Here is a 16,405-nt window from a genome sequence, read left to right as displayed (position 1 = left end):
GTCGCTTTTTAATCCTTCCTTTTTTCTGGTGCTTTCCAATGTTCTCCCTTCACACCTACACATTCAGCCCTCCCTCCTCTTACATCCCCCTCTCCACTCCCCCATCCATCTATCCATCCATCCATCCCATTTGGTGGTACTCTCGGTGGAACACTTAGGCTATTTATAAAAGCATCAAAGCCCACAGTTTCTAACACACAGCCACTAGAGAGAAAGAAGGGGAGATAGAGAGAGAGATGGAGGGAGAAGCGGGAAGCAGGAGGAATGGTTCAAGGAGGAGAGAGGGGGAACCAAGAGGCACAAGGAAGGAGAGAAACAGATGGAGAAATATGGGGAAAGAGAGAAAGAGGGAGGGTAAGGAGAGGGGATAATGGGCAGAGATAGGGAAAAGAAAGCTGGAGAGAAAGGGGGAAGAGAACAGAAAGATGGACAACAAGGGAAGAGAGAGAAAAAAAGAAAAGAAAGCGAGCGTAGGATAGAAGGGAGAGAGTGATAGGTCAAAAGAAATCGGGGAAACAAAGAACACAGAGGAGGTGGAAAAACAAAAGACTGGATGACAGAGTCAGATATGTTTTTAACCATTTTTCTTTGCTTCAGGATCTCAATGATACACCTCAACATCAGCTCTGTGTGTGCATTCATTTGTGTGATCTCTGTGTGTGCGTGTTGTGTGTGCGTGCGTGCATGTGATTGTTTGTGTGTGTGTAGGAGGCAGGTTTTGGATCCGGAGACCTCCCACCCACACAGGTTGAAGTTGCAGAAGCACCTGAGCTGCGATCGGCACCGCCAACAGACGCCAGTGTTTGCAAATGTTCACTAACTCATTTGAACCTGAATACGCTCATGAAAAGGCAGAAAATGTATTACATGAATCCAGAGGAACTGTGGGCACCGTGCCCAACTCTAGCTTGATGGTTGCTGGTGAAAGCGAGAGACACCCGATTAAACCCTAACACAAAAGACGCCATCAGTCAAAGGGAAGACTGAATAGTGCTTTTTATAAATACATACATTTTTCTTCTGGGACAGTGCTAATAGCTGCAGCAAACAACACCTTTACGGCTTGTTTTAGGTGCAATCAACATTCCGTGCCTACACCATTTTATCTCTCCCTCTATCTCTCGCCTCTTTTCTACCTCTTCTTCCATGTCCATTATCTCCTCTGCCTGGCAGAAAAATCTCACCCACCACCTCTCTGCTGGAGTGTCATTCCTGCATACCTTTCTCACTCATTTTCAACCATCTGCCTTGTTTAATTTATTCCACTTTTTAGAATATACAGAATGTAACTGAGCAGACCACTCGATTTCTGTGCAATCCTCTTGATCCAGAACATGATCAAATTCTACAAAATGCAAAAAAAAAAAAGCATTTGTCTTGATGGCATCATCAGAAACAGCACAGCATGTTACAGTGCACACAGGAGCTCATATACACTATAAAAGGATTATATTTAGGATGCTGAACAGAATGGTGGATTGAATACATTATGGAGAACCTACTGTAGTACGCATATCCTCCATTTCTGTCCTAATCTATCCTTCCTCAGTCTTCATCAATTCCTCTTTTTTCAAGCCTAGCCTCCTCTCTCTTCCCTGTTTTCTCTTATTACATACCAAACAGTAAGTTCTCTGTATCTTTCGTATTAGATCATATTAAGTTACAAGGCTGCGTAGATTATTGCCCCCAAAGACATGTAACATGTCTTTTATCCTTACTTGCTATGAGCTACTTTCATTGGAACTTTCAAGAACATCACATGTAATCCTCCTCTCCTTCCTACGTCCTTCCCACCCACTTTCTCCCCCTTTTGTCTCTCCCTCTTTCCTTTATGAATTCCACCCCCACTTTACTGTCTTCCTCTGCCTCCACCACCCTTTTCATGTCTCATCTCAACATCCTTTTTCTCCATCTTTTCTCCAACTGATTCTTCCTCCTTCTCTCCTTATTCCCCTATTTGCAATGTATCTTAGACTTCCTGCCACTCAACCCCCCCTCCATCCATTTCAAGCTCTCTAAAGGGATAATTTATCCATTAAGTCTGTGAGGAGACAGTGGAGGACACTCAACAGCCTGTTACACGCTGAAACCCAACTCATTATTAACACACTCATTTAGCAAACGCGTGCATAAACACACACACACACAAAACCAATCACGTGGAAGCGGTAGAGCACACACAGTTCCGCACAAGCAGCCATTAAGGAAATAAGTGCTCACCAGGTCATTAAATGGAACATGGATCACGTGCACACACACACACACACACGCACACACACACACAAACTCTCAACATAAAGAAGCTCAAAACTCACACATACACTCCTTAGAAACACCACATTACATAATACAAGCTGTTACCGCCCTTTGAGTCCTACACTCTGTTCTAGTGTATGGAAAACTGAACAGCAGAATCCCACCGAGACATTACAGTGTATTGTTTACAGCAACAACAACACTGAGGCAATGAGCTGCTCTGGCCAGCAATACTGTATATGGAGTTACACAATATGCAAAAACCAGCCAGCCTCAAGGCCTACATTTGCAGTAACAGCCTGCACAAACCACCATTCAAACGGCTGGGTCTGTCTTCCTTTTTTATTCAGCATGTACAGCATGTACATGATGAGGTACAGCATGTAATAATTTTTCCATTTCAGCAGGAAAACTGATGAAAATAAAGGTGTATATCTATTTTTTATATCTGAAACTCACCCTATATAAGCTTCAGCGGGGGTTGTTTAAAGTCTTGTCTTTCAAAAAGAATTGTGGCTGCAGTCGCTTGAATTACTGCAGAAGTGGTTTGAGAAGTTCCTGTGGCCTTTCTTCTACCACAAAAAACTATAACTACTCATCGAACAGCATGTTCTCTTAACGGCAGATGATGTGGTGAGTGATGGAGAATTAAACTCTTGTTTGTCTCATACAGGACAGTTTAACATCAAATTCAAGTTTTATGTATGACATCAGCTGACTGTCAGTAAATCTAAACAACATCTCATCATGTTTGAAGCACTGACATACCTACTGTCTACACCACATCCTTCTTGGGTATACATACTACCACAAACTGTTGCTGACAGGCTGTGCGTTATCTGAAACTTGTTCAGGGTGCTGAGCTCTCCATCCAACTTCATGCTGCTCCCTGCTGAACCTACAACATACAGGTTAAACTGAAATAACTGCAGAGAGCAGGACCTGTACTGCTAAATATTATATAACCATTTATCCATTGGACTCATGACAAGAATGTTTCTGACTGCACTACATAGTCTAGCATGTAATGTTTACACAAAGCAAGGTAGCCTCAACAGTGGACATCACCAGCAAAGATTAAGATTTATTTAAAGAAAAATATTGCATTTCTAGTTTAATTAACAGAGCCAAATCTAACTTCCTTTCTAACCTATGACAAGGGAGACTGAAAACCAAGAGGAACAAATGTTACAATGTCAAATGGCTTTACTGAATCTATCTACAACCATTCAGGCCAACAGCAGCAATAAATAACAATAGCAATAGTAATCGTTTGCGGCCCTGATAGTAACAATATGATCATAATGACCTCAACCATCATGTGCAAACTTAAGCTGACATCTATGTCAGAGAAGCTCAGGTAAAATGGTGTAGGCATTTAATTTACCTAATAAGTGAGTTGTACTATGACAACATGCTAAAATAATCGAATTCTTCTGCATCACCAACAGTTAAAATACTGAAACTTAGGGGTCAAAGGTCATAGAGCTATAGAACCACAATCATTATGTAAGGAGAAGTGAGAGGAAAAAAAAACTTACAGGTAAAATCACTGCAGCATGATCAGTCAAACATGACCAGGGACACAAGATTGGATTCAGGTCATGAGTATACAATCAATCCATTGACACCATCTAAGACAGTAATGGCACTGATTTGTCCACTCAGATCTCAAACTGCTAAACTCACCAGAGACAGAGGAGCAGTAGGATACACAAACTTCCAGGTATTATTGATGGTTTGACATTTCATTGACAGGCATGTAAACATGCTGCCCATAAACATCATTTCTTTCACATTGTGTTTGAATGATTCATCCAGTAATACCAGAAATGAAAAACTTCCCTTTTCTTTTAATTCTTTTAATCTCTAAAACTGCACCATCACAGACCTATGAAATCATACAGCAGAGTAAATCATGCCGCATACACACAAACACCCTCCATTCAGTACTATGAAAACTATGAAACACAACCATGCAAAGCAGAGAGGCAAAGCACATCCAAACACTGATCTTTCACTTCACTGCAAGTGTGTGTGACCTTGCAGAGGAATTCCCTTTCTCCCTGTGCTCTAGGGAAGTGATACCCTGCTCCAGACGGACATGTGGGTTGAAGAGCATCTCAGGACATACACACAAACACACACACCTGATGGAAGAAGGTAAGTCCAAACTGTTGCTATGGTATAAATCAGCTCAAACAGGCATATTAAAGTTATTTTGGGCACCAGCTAGCATTAGCGAAATTTCAGATGAAAACTTGCCTTTTGTCCTCCCCCAGTGCCCTCTCCCAGCTCTATCAGAGTATATAGGTGCCCCCCACACCTGCAATACACCCGTTCCTCTTCAGAGGCATTGGGGTCCCTGTGGTGCAGCGGATGCATCCCCTGAAGGACACTATTGACCCATTATATATCCACATGGGCTAATTACCAGCTAACCCACTGCTGTATTGAACAGCTCTTCTTCCATCCTTCAGCATATAGACAGTTGCATCTGAATGTTTCACTGTTGCTAGGAGACATGAAAATCCTTGGACACATCTAGTTGGCTGTTAATACAAGTGGAAAAAACAGACTTCAAGCAAATTGAAAAAAAGGACAAAAGCTCAAAGCACCTCCACATTTTTGTCAGCTAGATATGTTTCTCTGATAGTTTATTCCATTTCCTGTGGCAAAGCAGATGCTGAATCAGTCTCTACTGTTCAGAGCTGATGGACAAAATACAGTACAGGGAGGAAGAGAGGGATGGAAGGAGAAGTGATAAAAGAAAAGCAAATGAGAAAATTGGGTCTTTTCCCTCCCTAATTTTGCATTTATTTAAAATGACCATCTCAAGGTTACACATCACAGGAACAAAGAGAGAAAGTCTTTCATATATGACTTATATAATGTCATGCCCTTGTGTACACTGCATGCACATGTCACAGTAGGAACATCACAGGTGTAAATAATAAAATTAATGATGGCTGAATTCCAAATCTTTAGTTTCTTATTCCACAAACTATTAACTATTGTTAATGTTATCAGTCACATTTGTGTTTTTCCTACTATGACAAGTCAGAATGTCTAAAAAGGCCTACTCTTATAAACCATTACGGTTAAAAAATATTTTTTGATGATACAGCTGAGTGTTTCATGCTCTGTAGAACAACAGACTGTGTAAGCATAACAAATAGGATATTTATCTCCTTCCTGAGCCTCGGTCACCTTCCTACTATCCATAACTAAATCTACACCTACAGTATACTTCACTTTATGAATCAAACACCAAAGTCCTGCCTCCACTTCCAGACTTGCCTGTATCGCACTGTAATGTTTCCCACTGATTGGGAAGGAAAGCTGAAACAAAATATTGGGCCACTGTAAGGAAACCTAAATCCACAGCTGTTTTTACCCATCTTCACCATGCCTTTAACAAAGATATAGAATATTTTTCCAGCATTTAACAATAATCCATCTCTTGTATACTGTAATATGTCAAAAATACTATAGTCTATAATACTATTTCTTTTACTCTAGTCTGAAGTAAGGGTTTCATGATGTTCTTTGTTCCCATCAAATCCCAGTGAGTAAGAACACTATTTTAAACTGCTATGTGAATTGCACACCTGGCAGGCTGACTTGCATGTCAAGCTAGTGATGGTCTGAGTCAAGATTTGAACATTGGCGATAGTGTTCATTAAACCCACTAAAAATAATAATGCTAAATAAACAATGAGATGCCCTCATTTTTAAAAAACTGCAGTCACTGTCAAAACAGGTGAGGATTAAAGCATGTTGTTGGTCCCGTGTCTTTGTGCTATGTCTTCATGAACTGGGGACCTCTGAATCAGAACCTCAGCAGAGAGAGCTCACAGAGAGCTCAAGTGAATCAGAGATCACTTGAGCTCTCTGAAGAGAAGAGAAGATGAAAGGAAGGAAGATAAAATTGGTTAGAAAGAAAGAAGAAAGTAAAGGGAATGAAAAAAAAGGTAAGTAAAGCAGGTAGTCAAAGTGAATGACAAAGGCAGGGGGACAAAAAAACTCAGATCGGGGAGGTGAGGTAAAATATTGATCTCGCCATCTCAAAATCAGAAAAGTGGAAAGTGGGAAATGAAAGCGCTAAAAATGTGCGTGTGTGTGTGTGTGTGTGTGTGTGTGAATGTTTAGTCCACCTACCCTGACACTGGAATCCCTGCTTGCCAAAACCCCTGTGGAGAGAACATACACAGAAAACAGGTTGAACATTGTACAGGTTCAGACGTGTGTACACACACACACACACACACACACAGAAAAAGCCTGAAAAAAGAATTCTGAAACCCCCTCTCCTTGCCTCAAGACATTTGCATGGAGGCAAATGTCAAATACTGTCTGCCATTTTTGTGCAGTGTTAAAGCTTTCCATCGAAAGACCACAAATTAAACACAGCCACTGAGATATGCAAGCAGGGAGAACATTCGATTATCATATGAACAGTAGTGAGTGTTCTCAGGTCAGTTTAGGTCCACAAACACACTTATTCACACACTCACACATACTGTCATGTTAGGCAGGGCTGCAGCTGCCCCAGGGCAAGAAGGTCAACCACACCTAGTCAAAGGTATGAAGAATGCTGGGATGTCTGCAGGTGCACACACACACACGCACCAACACACACTCAGCCCTGCTCATTTTCATATTGTGCCTACAAATAGATAATCTCTTGGGGTGTGAAATCACTCAGTGCTCTCATTGTTCTTTTTCATTATTTATTACTGACCCAGATAGATAGATAGATAGATAGATAGATAGATAGATAGATAGATAGAAAGATAGATAGATAGATAGATAGATAGAAAGATAGAAAGATAGATAGATAGATAGATAGATAGATAGATAGATAGATAGATTATTTGATAATCTAAACAGGTCAAGCAATTACACAGGGTGCACACTGTTCCTCTATTTAGGGGTATTTACAACCAGTGAGACCATCCCATTAGATTACCATGAACACACACACAATCTTCTAGGTCAAATCATTTAGCCATTCACAAATTAAAAAGCCTGTCACAGGACTTAAATAATGGTTGTATTGGGAATAGCGCGAAGCACAGATAATAATAAACGGGACAAATTAGGCCAACCTAGAGCCGGAAACTCATTTAATAACCCGAGCGCAGGGCTGTATCACTGTCTAGTAAACCCCGGTGGGCTGCATGGTGACATGTCTGCACAGGTGACTGAGAGGAGAAAATGAAGATTAAGGGAGGAGAGGGAGCAGGAGGAGAACTGCTGGAGTGTCAGCAGCTGTGTCAGTGTTTGACCCATGTGAATCACTTTTTGTTACCATTCAGGTTATTCGTTCTGTCTACAATTCATTGCTTTACACTGCTTTTGGAGAACATGTTTCATGTTTTCTCAGCCACTCTCACTTCCTCTGCCTACTTAATGCCATCAAACAATGGTCTGCTGCTATTCCTTTTTTACTGGTGCTGCCCACATATCTGTCTTCCCTTCTGCCCTACCTTACACATATAGCATCAACAAGTACAAGAATAAGGCTGAAATCAATGTTTATATTTGAGCAACCAGTAAAGCCCTCCCACTTTTTTTATTCCTGCTGTAGCTTAATGATGTAATACTATTAAACACTCGAGTCTACAGCCATTTTGTCCTTTTCATCTCTCTCTCATTTAGGTTTTCTCATTCAAACTGTTGATGCAATTATGAACTAAATTGAACTAGTTTACACTATTAAAAGGAAACTTCTGTCTATTTCTGTCCTTTATATTCCTTTTCTTTATCCACTCACATGTGTCTAAAAAGGCTTTTATCTTTTAAATAGTTAGCTATATTTCATATACTTTTTTTTCTTTGTCAGAAAAAAATCATCAATCATCAAGCATTAAACTAACTGAAGTAAATGCATGTTAGAACTGCTCCCCTGTGAAGCCCTCCATCCATCCCTGTTTGCGCTCCTCACCAGATGAAGTCGGTGCAGTGGCTGCAGAAGGTGGGCTGCTTGAAGAAGCGCGCGATGAATTTGTGGTCCTTCACCTCGTGCACGTTCTTCTGGCGGAGGGCTCCCTGGCGCGCGAAGCCTCGCATGGGCTGGCGGGGTCCGTCCTCCCCGTCGCTGTTGGCCGCCGCCGAGTCTGCCATTCTCCGACTATCTGTGCAGCTGTCTTTATGTTTACTCTAATTAACCAACGGGAGTTGTTGGTGCAAAAAAAACGGCGTTTCTAAGGTGACCAAAGTCGTCTATCGTGTGTTGCTCCGAGTAGAGGAGTTGCAGACTTGTTGATGATTAGTTTTCAGTAGTTTGCTAGGGTATTGGTTATCTTGTCCTTCCGCTGAGTAGATGGACTGCCACAGCGCTGCTCTCACTCCGCTTCCTCCTTTTCTTCTGAGCGCTCTGAGTAGTCGCTGGGAGAGAGAGTGAGAGAGAGAGTGAGCGAGCGAGAGGGAGAGAGAGAAAGAGAGAGAGAGCAGCTTTAACTTGCTTACTTTTCTTTGACATTTAAGATAAGTTATAGTCTGAACTGTAAAAGCTCATTTATCTCTCTAAGCTCTGACACTGTAAAGTGCACTTTAATGAGTTTATTAAATGTTACTAAAATACGACTTTAAAGCTCTGTGAATAATAAGTATTCACAGAGCTGATGGGTGCTTTAACTTATTAAATATTTAAACAGGATCTGTATTATGAAACATGGATATTTTTTCTGTCATGCTAAAGGTCATGATAAAATTTAAAGTATTAATCTGAAAATCATCAATTTTTGTGAAATCCTGTGGTGATTTAAAATTAAGTGAATTTATTTTGCCTTCAAATAGGAGTGGGAGTATATGAATGAAATCTTCTATCACGGTAGCTTGTTTTATAGCCCACAGTTGTGCTGATATATACAGTATCTGTGTAAACAACCCCACTGGTTGTCAGTGCAAGCACGCTGCTATTGCTCAAATTCGAGGGTACAGACAAGCAATCCATACGGTTGTTTAGGCTGAAGGTCTGGTTGATATCAGGACATTGCAAATTTGCTAGAAATTTCAGTGAGAAACTGTTTATGGATTAAACAACCTGATAGTTGTTGGATAATCCTGAAAACTATTGACACATCAATGTAGATGAAATTGGATAAAGGAAAGGAAAAGGATAGGATACTGAAAAGGTTGTTGGTTGCTGTTATGGTTCCTGTTGTCCACACTGATTGCAAAGAAATCCCTGTCTAATACAGTTTCAATGTAAATGATGGGGAACCAAATCCACATCCCTCAGCCTGTGCAAAAACACATTCTCAGGCTTAGCTAAAGTTAGTATGACCCTAACCCTAAACCATGGACATGGACTTTTTTTCCCGGTCCACAGAGGAGGAATACCAACATTGTCCACAATGGTCTAATACACTCAGAGATATAAATTGATAGATACATCATTATCAACATTAAGACAATGTCTCTGACAGCTGATCAGCTTATATAGTCTCATGGTATATATCATTATATTACCCAGTGCTGCCTTCAAAAGGATCTTGTGAGTTCATGCTTTTTTTTTTAAACCTTCACTGGCCACAGACCTGGGACTTAAGTCTGGAACCACATTTCCATTCATCAGAAATTTCCATTATATGCCCTAAAAATGTTTGCTTATTGATTGGTTATGCAGATAAAAATATTTTCACATGCTGTAGATTTCATTTTAAGATTCAGTTTCATTTGGAGCAAGTTACCTAATAGGGAACAACAGAATTAACGTCATCTCCTACATCAATAATATATACATTCGACAGTAAACACAAGGAATGACTCAGGATTTAAAATTGACATGTTCATTTCCAAAAAGAAATATCAACATTTGGGAAGGGAAAAAACACACACTCTCTTCACTTACGGTCTGAGTGCTGGCAATGAAAGAAAGCACAGTTGCTCAGTTCTGACTCATCTTAAGACTTTTGCTTTGAAAGGGATTTTGGAGGATCATCATCTGCGCCTGTTGGATGAATTTCATGTCACAAGTTTTCCAAGATACATTTAAGGTATTTTTGGAATGAAACCCATCAATTATATGACTTTCTGAGTCATTTGATCGGTGAATGTGATGCTTCATAGAAAGAGCCAAGAAATCTATTTAACCACCTGCATCTCTAAGTGTAGTAAATGTAGAGTGTTATATATGTGATGCAGGGACAGATGTGAATGATACCATGAGTGTGAAGTTGGACGTCAGTGCTAACAAAATTAAAGTAATACATATTAACAAATGATAGCAGTAGTATTGATCTCCCACCTGTTTTAAGGCCACAGAATCTCATTTTAGGACAGCCCCAACTGGTCCAATCTGCACACACACACACACACACACACACACACAGACACACGCACACACCATGGCAGTCAGCTGGCAGTGAATGACCTAGATGAGATTGATTTAGCTGCAGGACAGATAACAGGGTGTGCAGTTCATCCTGGTCTCATCAATACAAGGTTTACTGTAGATTTAGCTACCAGCCGAGGTCTCAATTATTTAACCTTTCACATCCCTTTTACCTCACTTATTCATTCATACAACCTCTAACATCAGAGGCACACATACCTGCATTGTTACATAATCTGTCTCAACGGCCAGCAGACTGCAAAATGATAAGACCTTCATTTGCAATGGTACCAGACATCAAGAAACATTGGGAGTGACGTCAGCGTACCCTGCAAGTACCTGAATGGGCCTGTGTATGTATAGACTGTGACATAGTGACTCATCGTTTCACATATAAGCCACTGGTCTCTTTCATTTTCATCAATACACAGGATCTGATGTAACTATTCCCGCGGGCTACTGAACTGGGGCGAGCCTGTGCTGGAAAGCCAGCTTGGATGCAGGATAAGATGTGGATAAGAGCAGGTATGTCACTGGTGTAATCACTGCCAAGTCACATCAAGTAATTTTTAAAAATTTTGTTTTCTTTCTTTTAACAAAAGCAAACAGTCTAAAGCCAACAGCTGTATGAAGCTGCGCATGAGCTTTGAGCTAAATACTGGTGCAACATGCTAACACACCCATAATGGTGATGCTAACCAGTTTACCAGTTTAGCATTTTTACCTTCTTAATTTAGCTTATTAGCATGCTAGCATTTGCTAATGTGCACTAAACAAAGTACAGCTCAGTCATTAAGGGTATTTTAAGGGTATTTTTGTTATAAACCAAACAATGATGTAGGAGCTAACTGACATTTTCATCCATAGAGAAATGTAGCTAGCATGGAAATAAATGTGGAAATGAGTTGAACAATTGCTGCCACTACATTTTGACAAGAATAATATGTGTACACAGTCTATAACAGTAGTGCTAAGTGTCAGAGCTTTTCTGGGCATTTCATTACTCACCATTTTTCATCAATGCTATATTACAGTATCCATCATGAAAGAGGCAGAGTCCTGCAAGCAGACCTTTCTCACAGTGGGCAGCTAGCTGGCAAACACAGGTGCAGCTAATTAGACTCATCATGGCCTGCTGTCAAAGGAGGCCATCGTTAAGGTTATTTGTTACACCTGTGGAACCTCTGCTGGGAAAGTATTAAAAAGTGGTGTGAGAAAGGTCAAATCTACATTAGCCTCAATAGACCAGAATGCAATGCAGAGGCAAGATACAGAATAAAGAGTGTGGACCACACCAGGAGAAGCATGTGTTACTAAAAATATTCACAATGGCTCTGGCCCATGCAGCTATCCCAGCCAGACAGGCTTGTGAGCATTCAGGTAAAAATACCTGGCACTGGCATACCTAAATGGTGGTTACACCTTTGAACTGAAAGGTCTGTTCAATAACTTAATGCCTATTTTCTGGGGGTTATTGAAAAGCATTCTGTGAACTGTAGTCCTGTATGTCCACAGTGAAGACTATTCAGTGGAGGAATTTACTTTTAGTAAATCAACAATGCTGAATTGATGTAGCGCAATGCAGGTGTCTCTCTCCCTCCTCTCTCTTTCTCTCTCAGTCTCTCATCCTTTCATCCCTCTTCAACATTATTTTAGTAGAAAAGATCACTTCTGTCTTCTCTGTCCCTTTCTCAGCTGATTTCCATCTTCTCATTTTCTGTCTCAATGCTCCATCTTCTGCTTCTCTCTTTCTGTCTCTAAGCATCTTTCCTCTCCAATCACATATTCTTTTTTCTCATCTTTTTCTTCCACAAAGGGATCGAGTTGTTATATAAACCTGTTGTTTCCTTCGTCATCCACTGACTACAGCATAGAACACACTCTGACGCACAAATGCAGCTACAAAAATGCATGCACATACACTTACACATTGAATATACTGCTTTAGGCTCATTGTTGTATTGAGTTTTGATTGCTTGTGTTTTTACTCTGTTCTTTGATTATTATTTTTTTAAAACCTACACTGCAGTACAGTTCATACAAGCACACTCACACATGTGGCCAACCATTAACACAAGTACACTTTGAAGCTATAACCCTCACACACACATGAACACATTTTGTCTACCTACTCCCACACACTCTTTGTGGCCTATTCCAGTCGGTCTGTGTAGGGATAAGTACTGCTGTACAACACATGCACACGTGCACACTACACTGAAGAAGGGGAGGACATAACCGAAGAGAAACGGTGGTGCTTAGGATTTACGTATTAAAGAATAAAAAATAAAAACACCAGAGAAGGCAGAGCACATATTCAGATGCTCTAGATGTGTAGTAAGATTCTGTAAAAATCAAATTCAGTGCCATAAGCTGTTACACAAATATTACCAAACGTATTGTTGTTCAAATGTAATGTATTGGTTATCAGTGAAAAGAGCTGGGTGTTACACAGTTACTAAGGTCCATGTGCAGCTTTGTTGGTTTGGTAGTGCTGGCTAAAAGTAGACAAACAGTTCTTATGTACTGATTCTTTTTCAAGTGACGTTCGTACCTGCCTCCAGGAAATAGCCATATGTTCACACTGACAAAATCATTTGCCCTTTTCCGCCTACTCGGCTTTTATACATTATCGAACTGCCAGTCCTATAAATGGAAGCATATACAACTATAAGTAATGTTTTACAGCACTTGAAAATGAGTCCACTGATCTGTATGTTAGCAGTATTTCAGTGACAGAATGTTTCAGTGTTTCATGTTCCAGGTATACCTCAGAAATCTTGTTTTTGATTTTCCTCCATTCAAATGTTTAATTTAGATCTTTTACTTGATTAAGTATATTATAATCCCAATTTTCTATTTTCTATGTGGGTTATTAATAAATCAAGGATAGTATAGTATTTACTGTGGACCATATGTCATTCACATTCCCACTAACCTACAGTGTTTTTCACAGGAAGACAGATTCATTTGTAATAATGAAAAGGTAATCTGTTGTTTGCTTAAAAGATGGTATCACTAAACTAATACCTACTTTAAAAAACAGTCACTCTTTGTCTGGGATTATGATCAAATAGCTCACTAGCACAGAAACTTGCTGACAAAGTTGTGAACAAACTGTTTCAAATGTTAAATAATGCAGGTGTGGAATTCAAATATGTATTTTGAGCAAAACTATGATAACAGTATTTAGTTTTTATTTTAGTTTTTTTTAAATGCTTAGTTCATTCAACTAAAAAAATCTTTTTTAATTTTAAGGCTACATCAGAACTTAAACAGAAGTTGTTCTAACCTAAGATCTTTTGACTTGAATGAATGAACTGCTGAGGTTCACGCAACTCATTAAATTAATTATTTATTTATTTTTAACTGACATATCAGCTGACTTCCCAGTATGCATTGTTAGAGTTAAAACTCTCCAGAGACCACTCTTTTTTGAAGTTTGTGTTGGTGGTGGTTCTTCATAATAATGAAAACAATGCTAACCACAATGAGGGTTAGTATTGAATTCAGTTCCTATCCCTGTACATTTTATCATATTTATCAAAGTCACTGAAAGTTACATTTTACACTGCATTGTATACATCTAAGATTTAATGACACAAAGCTGAATGTCAGTGATCACTGGAAACTCTGCGTCATTTGGAAAGCTTATTAATAAGAAGTAAAAGTGGTTCCCGTAAACAGTTGCAATTCTTGATAAATCTCACAGGAAGTCACCTATTTATAGCCTTCATATAACACAGGTGGGCTGTAATCTCTTTCCACAATGTTTTATAAGTCTAGACAAACCCAGACAGAAGTATTATTATTATTACTATAGTTTTTACAAAGGGATTTATTCCTACTGTCACTTGTCCATCGGAAGCAGATACAGTTCTCAATCTACACTGATTCATGTATGAAATCAAAACACAATGCCTCCAGGTTTTTACGCTCATGCTGAGTTTCTGCATTTTGCTATTATTTTTTAATTTCTTTTTAACATGTAGCACAGTCACAATCTAATTTACAGCAATTTAGTGTTATGTCAGGTTTAGAACTTAAATTTAACAATTTTGAAATTAGTATGTAAATATGCTAAATGGACTGTATTATGGTGGCAGTTGAGTCTTAGTGAGAAAACAGTTCATGATTTTTGAAAGCTGTGGTCACTGAATGCATTTTGTGTCAAAACAATGACAAGTTCACATTGATTTCTGTCACACTGACTGAATGAACTTGGTATTAGGAAACGCATGTTGAAAAATTGTTTTAAAAAACTTGACTGATGTTGACTGAAGTAATGTAAGAAATACAATGCTTCAAACTGACTGAACTTTGGACAGCACTCAAGTTTTAAGGTCGCCATCACAATTAGAGTTATTTGTTTGAATGTCAGCCAACATACGGCCTGCGAATTTAACTGAGTGTTTGCAACTGAACAAACCTTTTCAAGGAGATAATATCTTTTTGTACTTTTGAGACAAACTCTGAATCACATTTCCACTGAAAAAACAACAACTGACAAAAACAATCTCCTAGCACACACAAGCACACTCACTCAATCAAACAGACACTTACAGGCACACTTACCTCACTTATGTAACTTTTGTTTTGTGATTTACCAAGTTCCTCTTTTCCTTTCTGTCTCACTCTCCCCCTCTCCTCTTCTTAGTCTGTATCTCTCACTTCTTCACCCTCACCCTCTTTCTCTCTTTTTAAGACTGGTTAAATACAGATCAGACATCATTGATCCGAAACCACAGAAAGCTCATTCTTCTGCTTTCGCACTGCATTTGCATATCTGCACTTTACTTTTGTCAGTGTACTCCTGTGTGTGGTTACATGAATGTGTTTAGTTTGTATGACTGTTGGTGTGTTTGAAGTCGTGTAATTGTTTCTGCATGTTGACATCTCCAGCAGCACAGGCAGCATAGGGGTGGATGGTGTGTGTTCAAATAAACATAGTCTATATCATTGCATAAAAAGCTGCAGTGTAGTTTACTTTTTACAGTGTGTGTATGTGTTAACAGAATGAAAGTTTAAATCTCCCATAAGGGACATGCATTTTATCTTGGGTGCTAAAATTATATTTATTTATTAATTTGCAAATATTGGAGATCAATGAACTTTAAGTGCGTCACACATCGTATATACTGCATTATGTTTATTTTGATTGCTCATTTGAATTTTTTATCTAATCTTTCATTTAAATACTGGATAAGATGGCACACCGCCCAGTTAAGGCAGTTTATTGTGTGCTTTGAAAGTGAAAGGTCAAGACAAGGGCAGAATTTATATTCTCATAGAATATCTCCATAAATAGGACTAATATACTAAACCCCTCTGTTCCATCAGGACACTACAGCTTTGAGGTATTTTTTTGTCTCATTCATGGTTTCAAGACTGAGTGTACTGGTTTGGTAAATTATGGTTTACGAAAATGACAGCTGTGATTCCTCCAGTTTAAATAATGTTTAAATTTTAAGTAACTGGCTGAGGATGACAGCTTCATCATGAATGAGGTCAAAGTAACTGCCAGAAATCTGACTCTGAGCAGCACAAACATGTCAGCTCTGGAAGACTGCTGTATGTTTCTTGTCAAACAAGGTACAACATGAGGGCTGGTCACAAACATGTATGCATGCATGCATAAACATGTGCGTGCATGCTCACACCAAACCCAAATTAAAATTCCAAGGGTGAAATGCTCAACAGTAAAGATAGGGTTTAGCAGGACAGGACAGGGTTTAAGGGACAGTTTAGTCACTTCAGCATGGAGACTACAAAACTGAATAAATGAGTGTAAGTGTTAAGCTTGTT

General features: G+C 39.3%; 1 protein-coding gene across 4 annotated transcripts in view; it reads right to left on the bottom strand.

Annotated features, from left to right (window-relative positions):
* prkcbb (protein kinase C, beta b) overlaps positions 1-11,685 on the bottom strand; it is a 92,010-nt gene extending 80,325 nt beyond the window's left edge. For 2 of the 4 annotated variants that reach the window (XM_018672867.2, XM_018672864.2), the window contains exons 1-5: positions 11,609-11,685; positions 10,514-10,564; positions 10,118-10,216; positions 8,207-8,649; positions 6,418-6,449 (exon numbers count right to left, since the gene is read on the bottom strand). In XM_018672867.2, coding sequence (XP_018528383.1) covers positions 6,418-6,449; positions 8,207-8,385 — 211 coding nt within the window. In that variant the 5' untranslated portion in view covers positions 8,386-8,649; positions 10,118-10,216; positions 10,514-10,564; positions 11,609-11,685. The remainder of the gene's footprint in view (positions 1-6,417; positions 6,450-8,206; positions 8,650-10,117; positions 10,217-10,513; positions 10,565-11,608) is intronic. The other 2 variants (XM_018672865.2, XM_018672866.2) reach the window with 2 other exon arrangements.
* Positions 11,686-16,405: the final 4,720 nt, after the last annotated feature.

Source organism: Lates calcarifer, linkage group LG11, assembly GCF_001640805.2.
Source record: "Lates calcarifer isolate ASB-BC8 linkage group LG11, TLL_Latcal_v3, whole genome shotgun sequence".
Taxonomy (NCBI): Eukaryota; Metazoa; Chordata; class Actinopteri; family Centropomidae; genus Lates; species Lates calcarifer.
The sequence above is the reverse complement of the archived record's forward strand: the minus strand, read 5'-3'. Positions and strand labels throughout refer to the sequence as shown.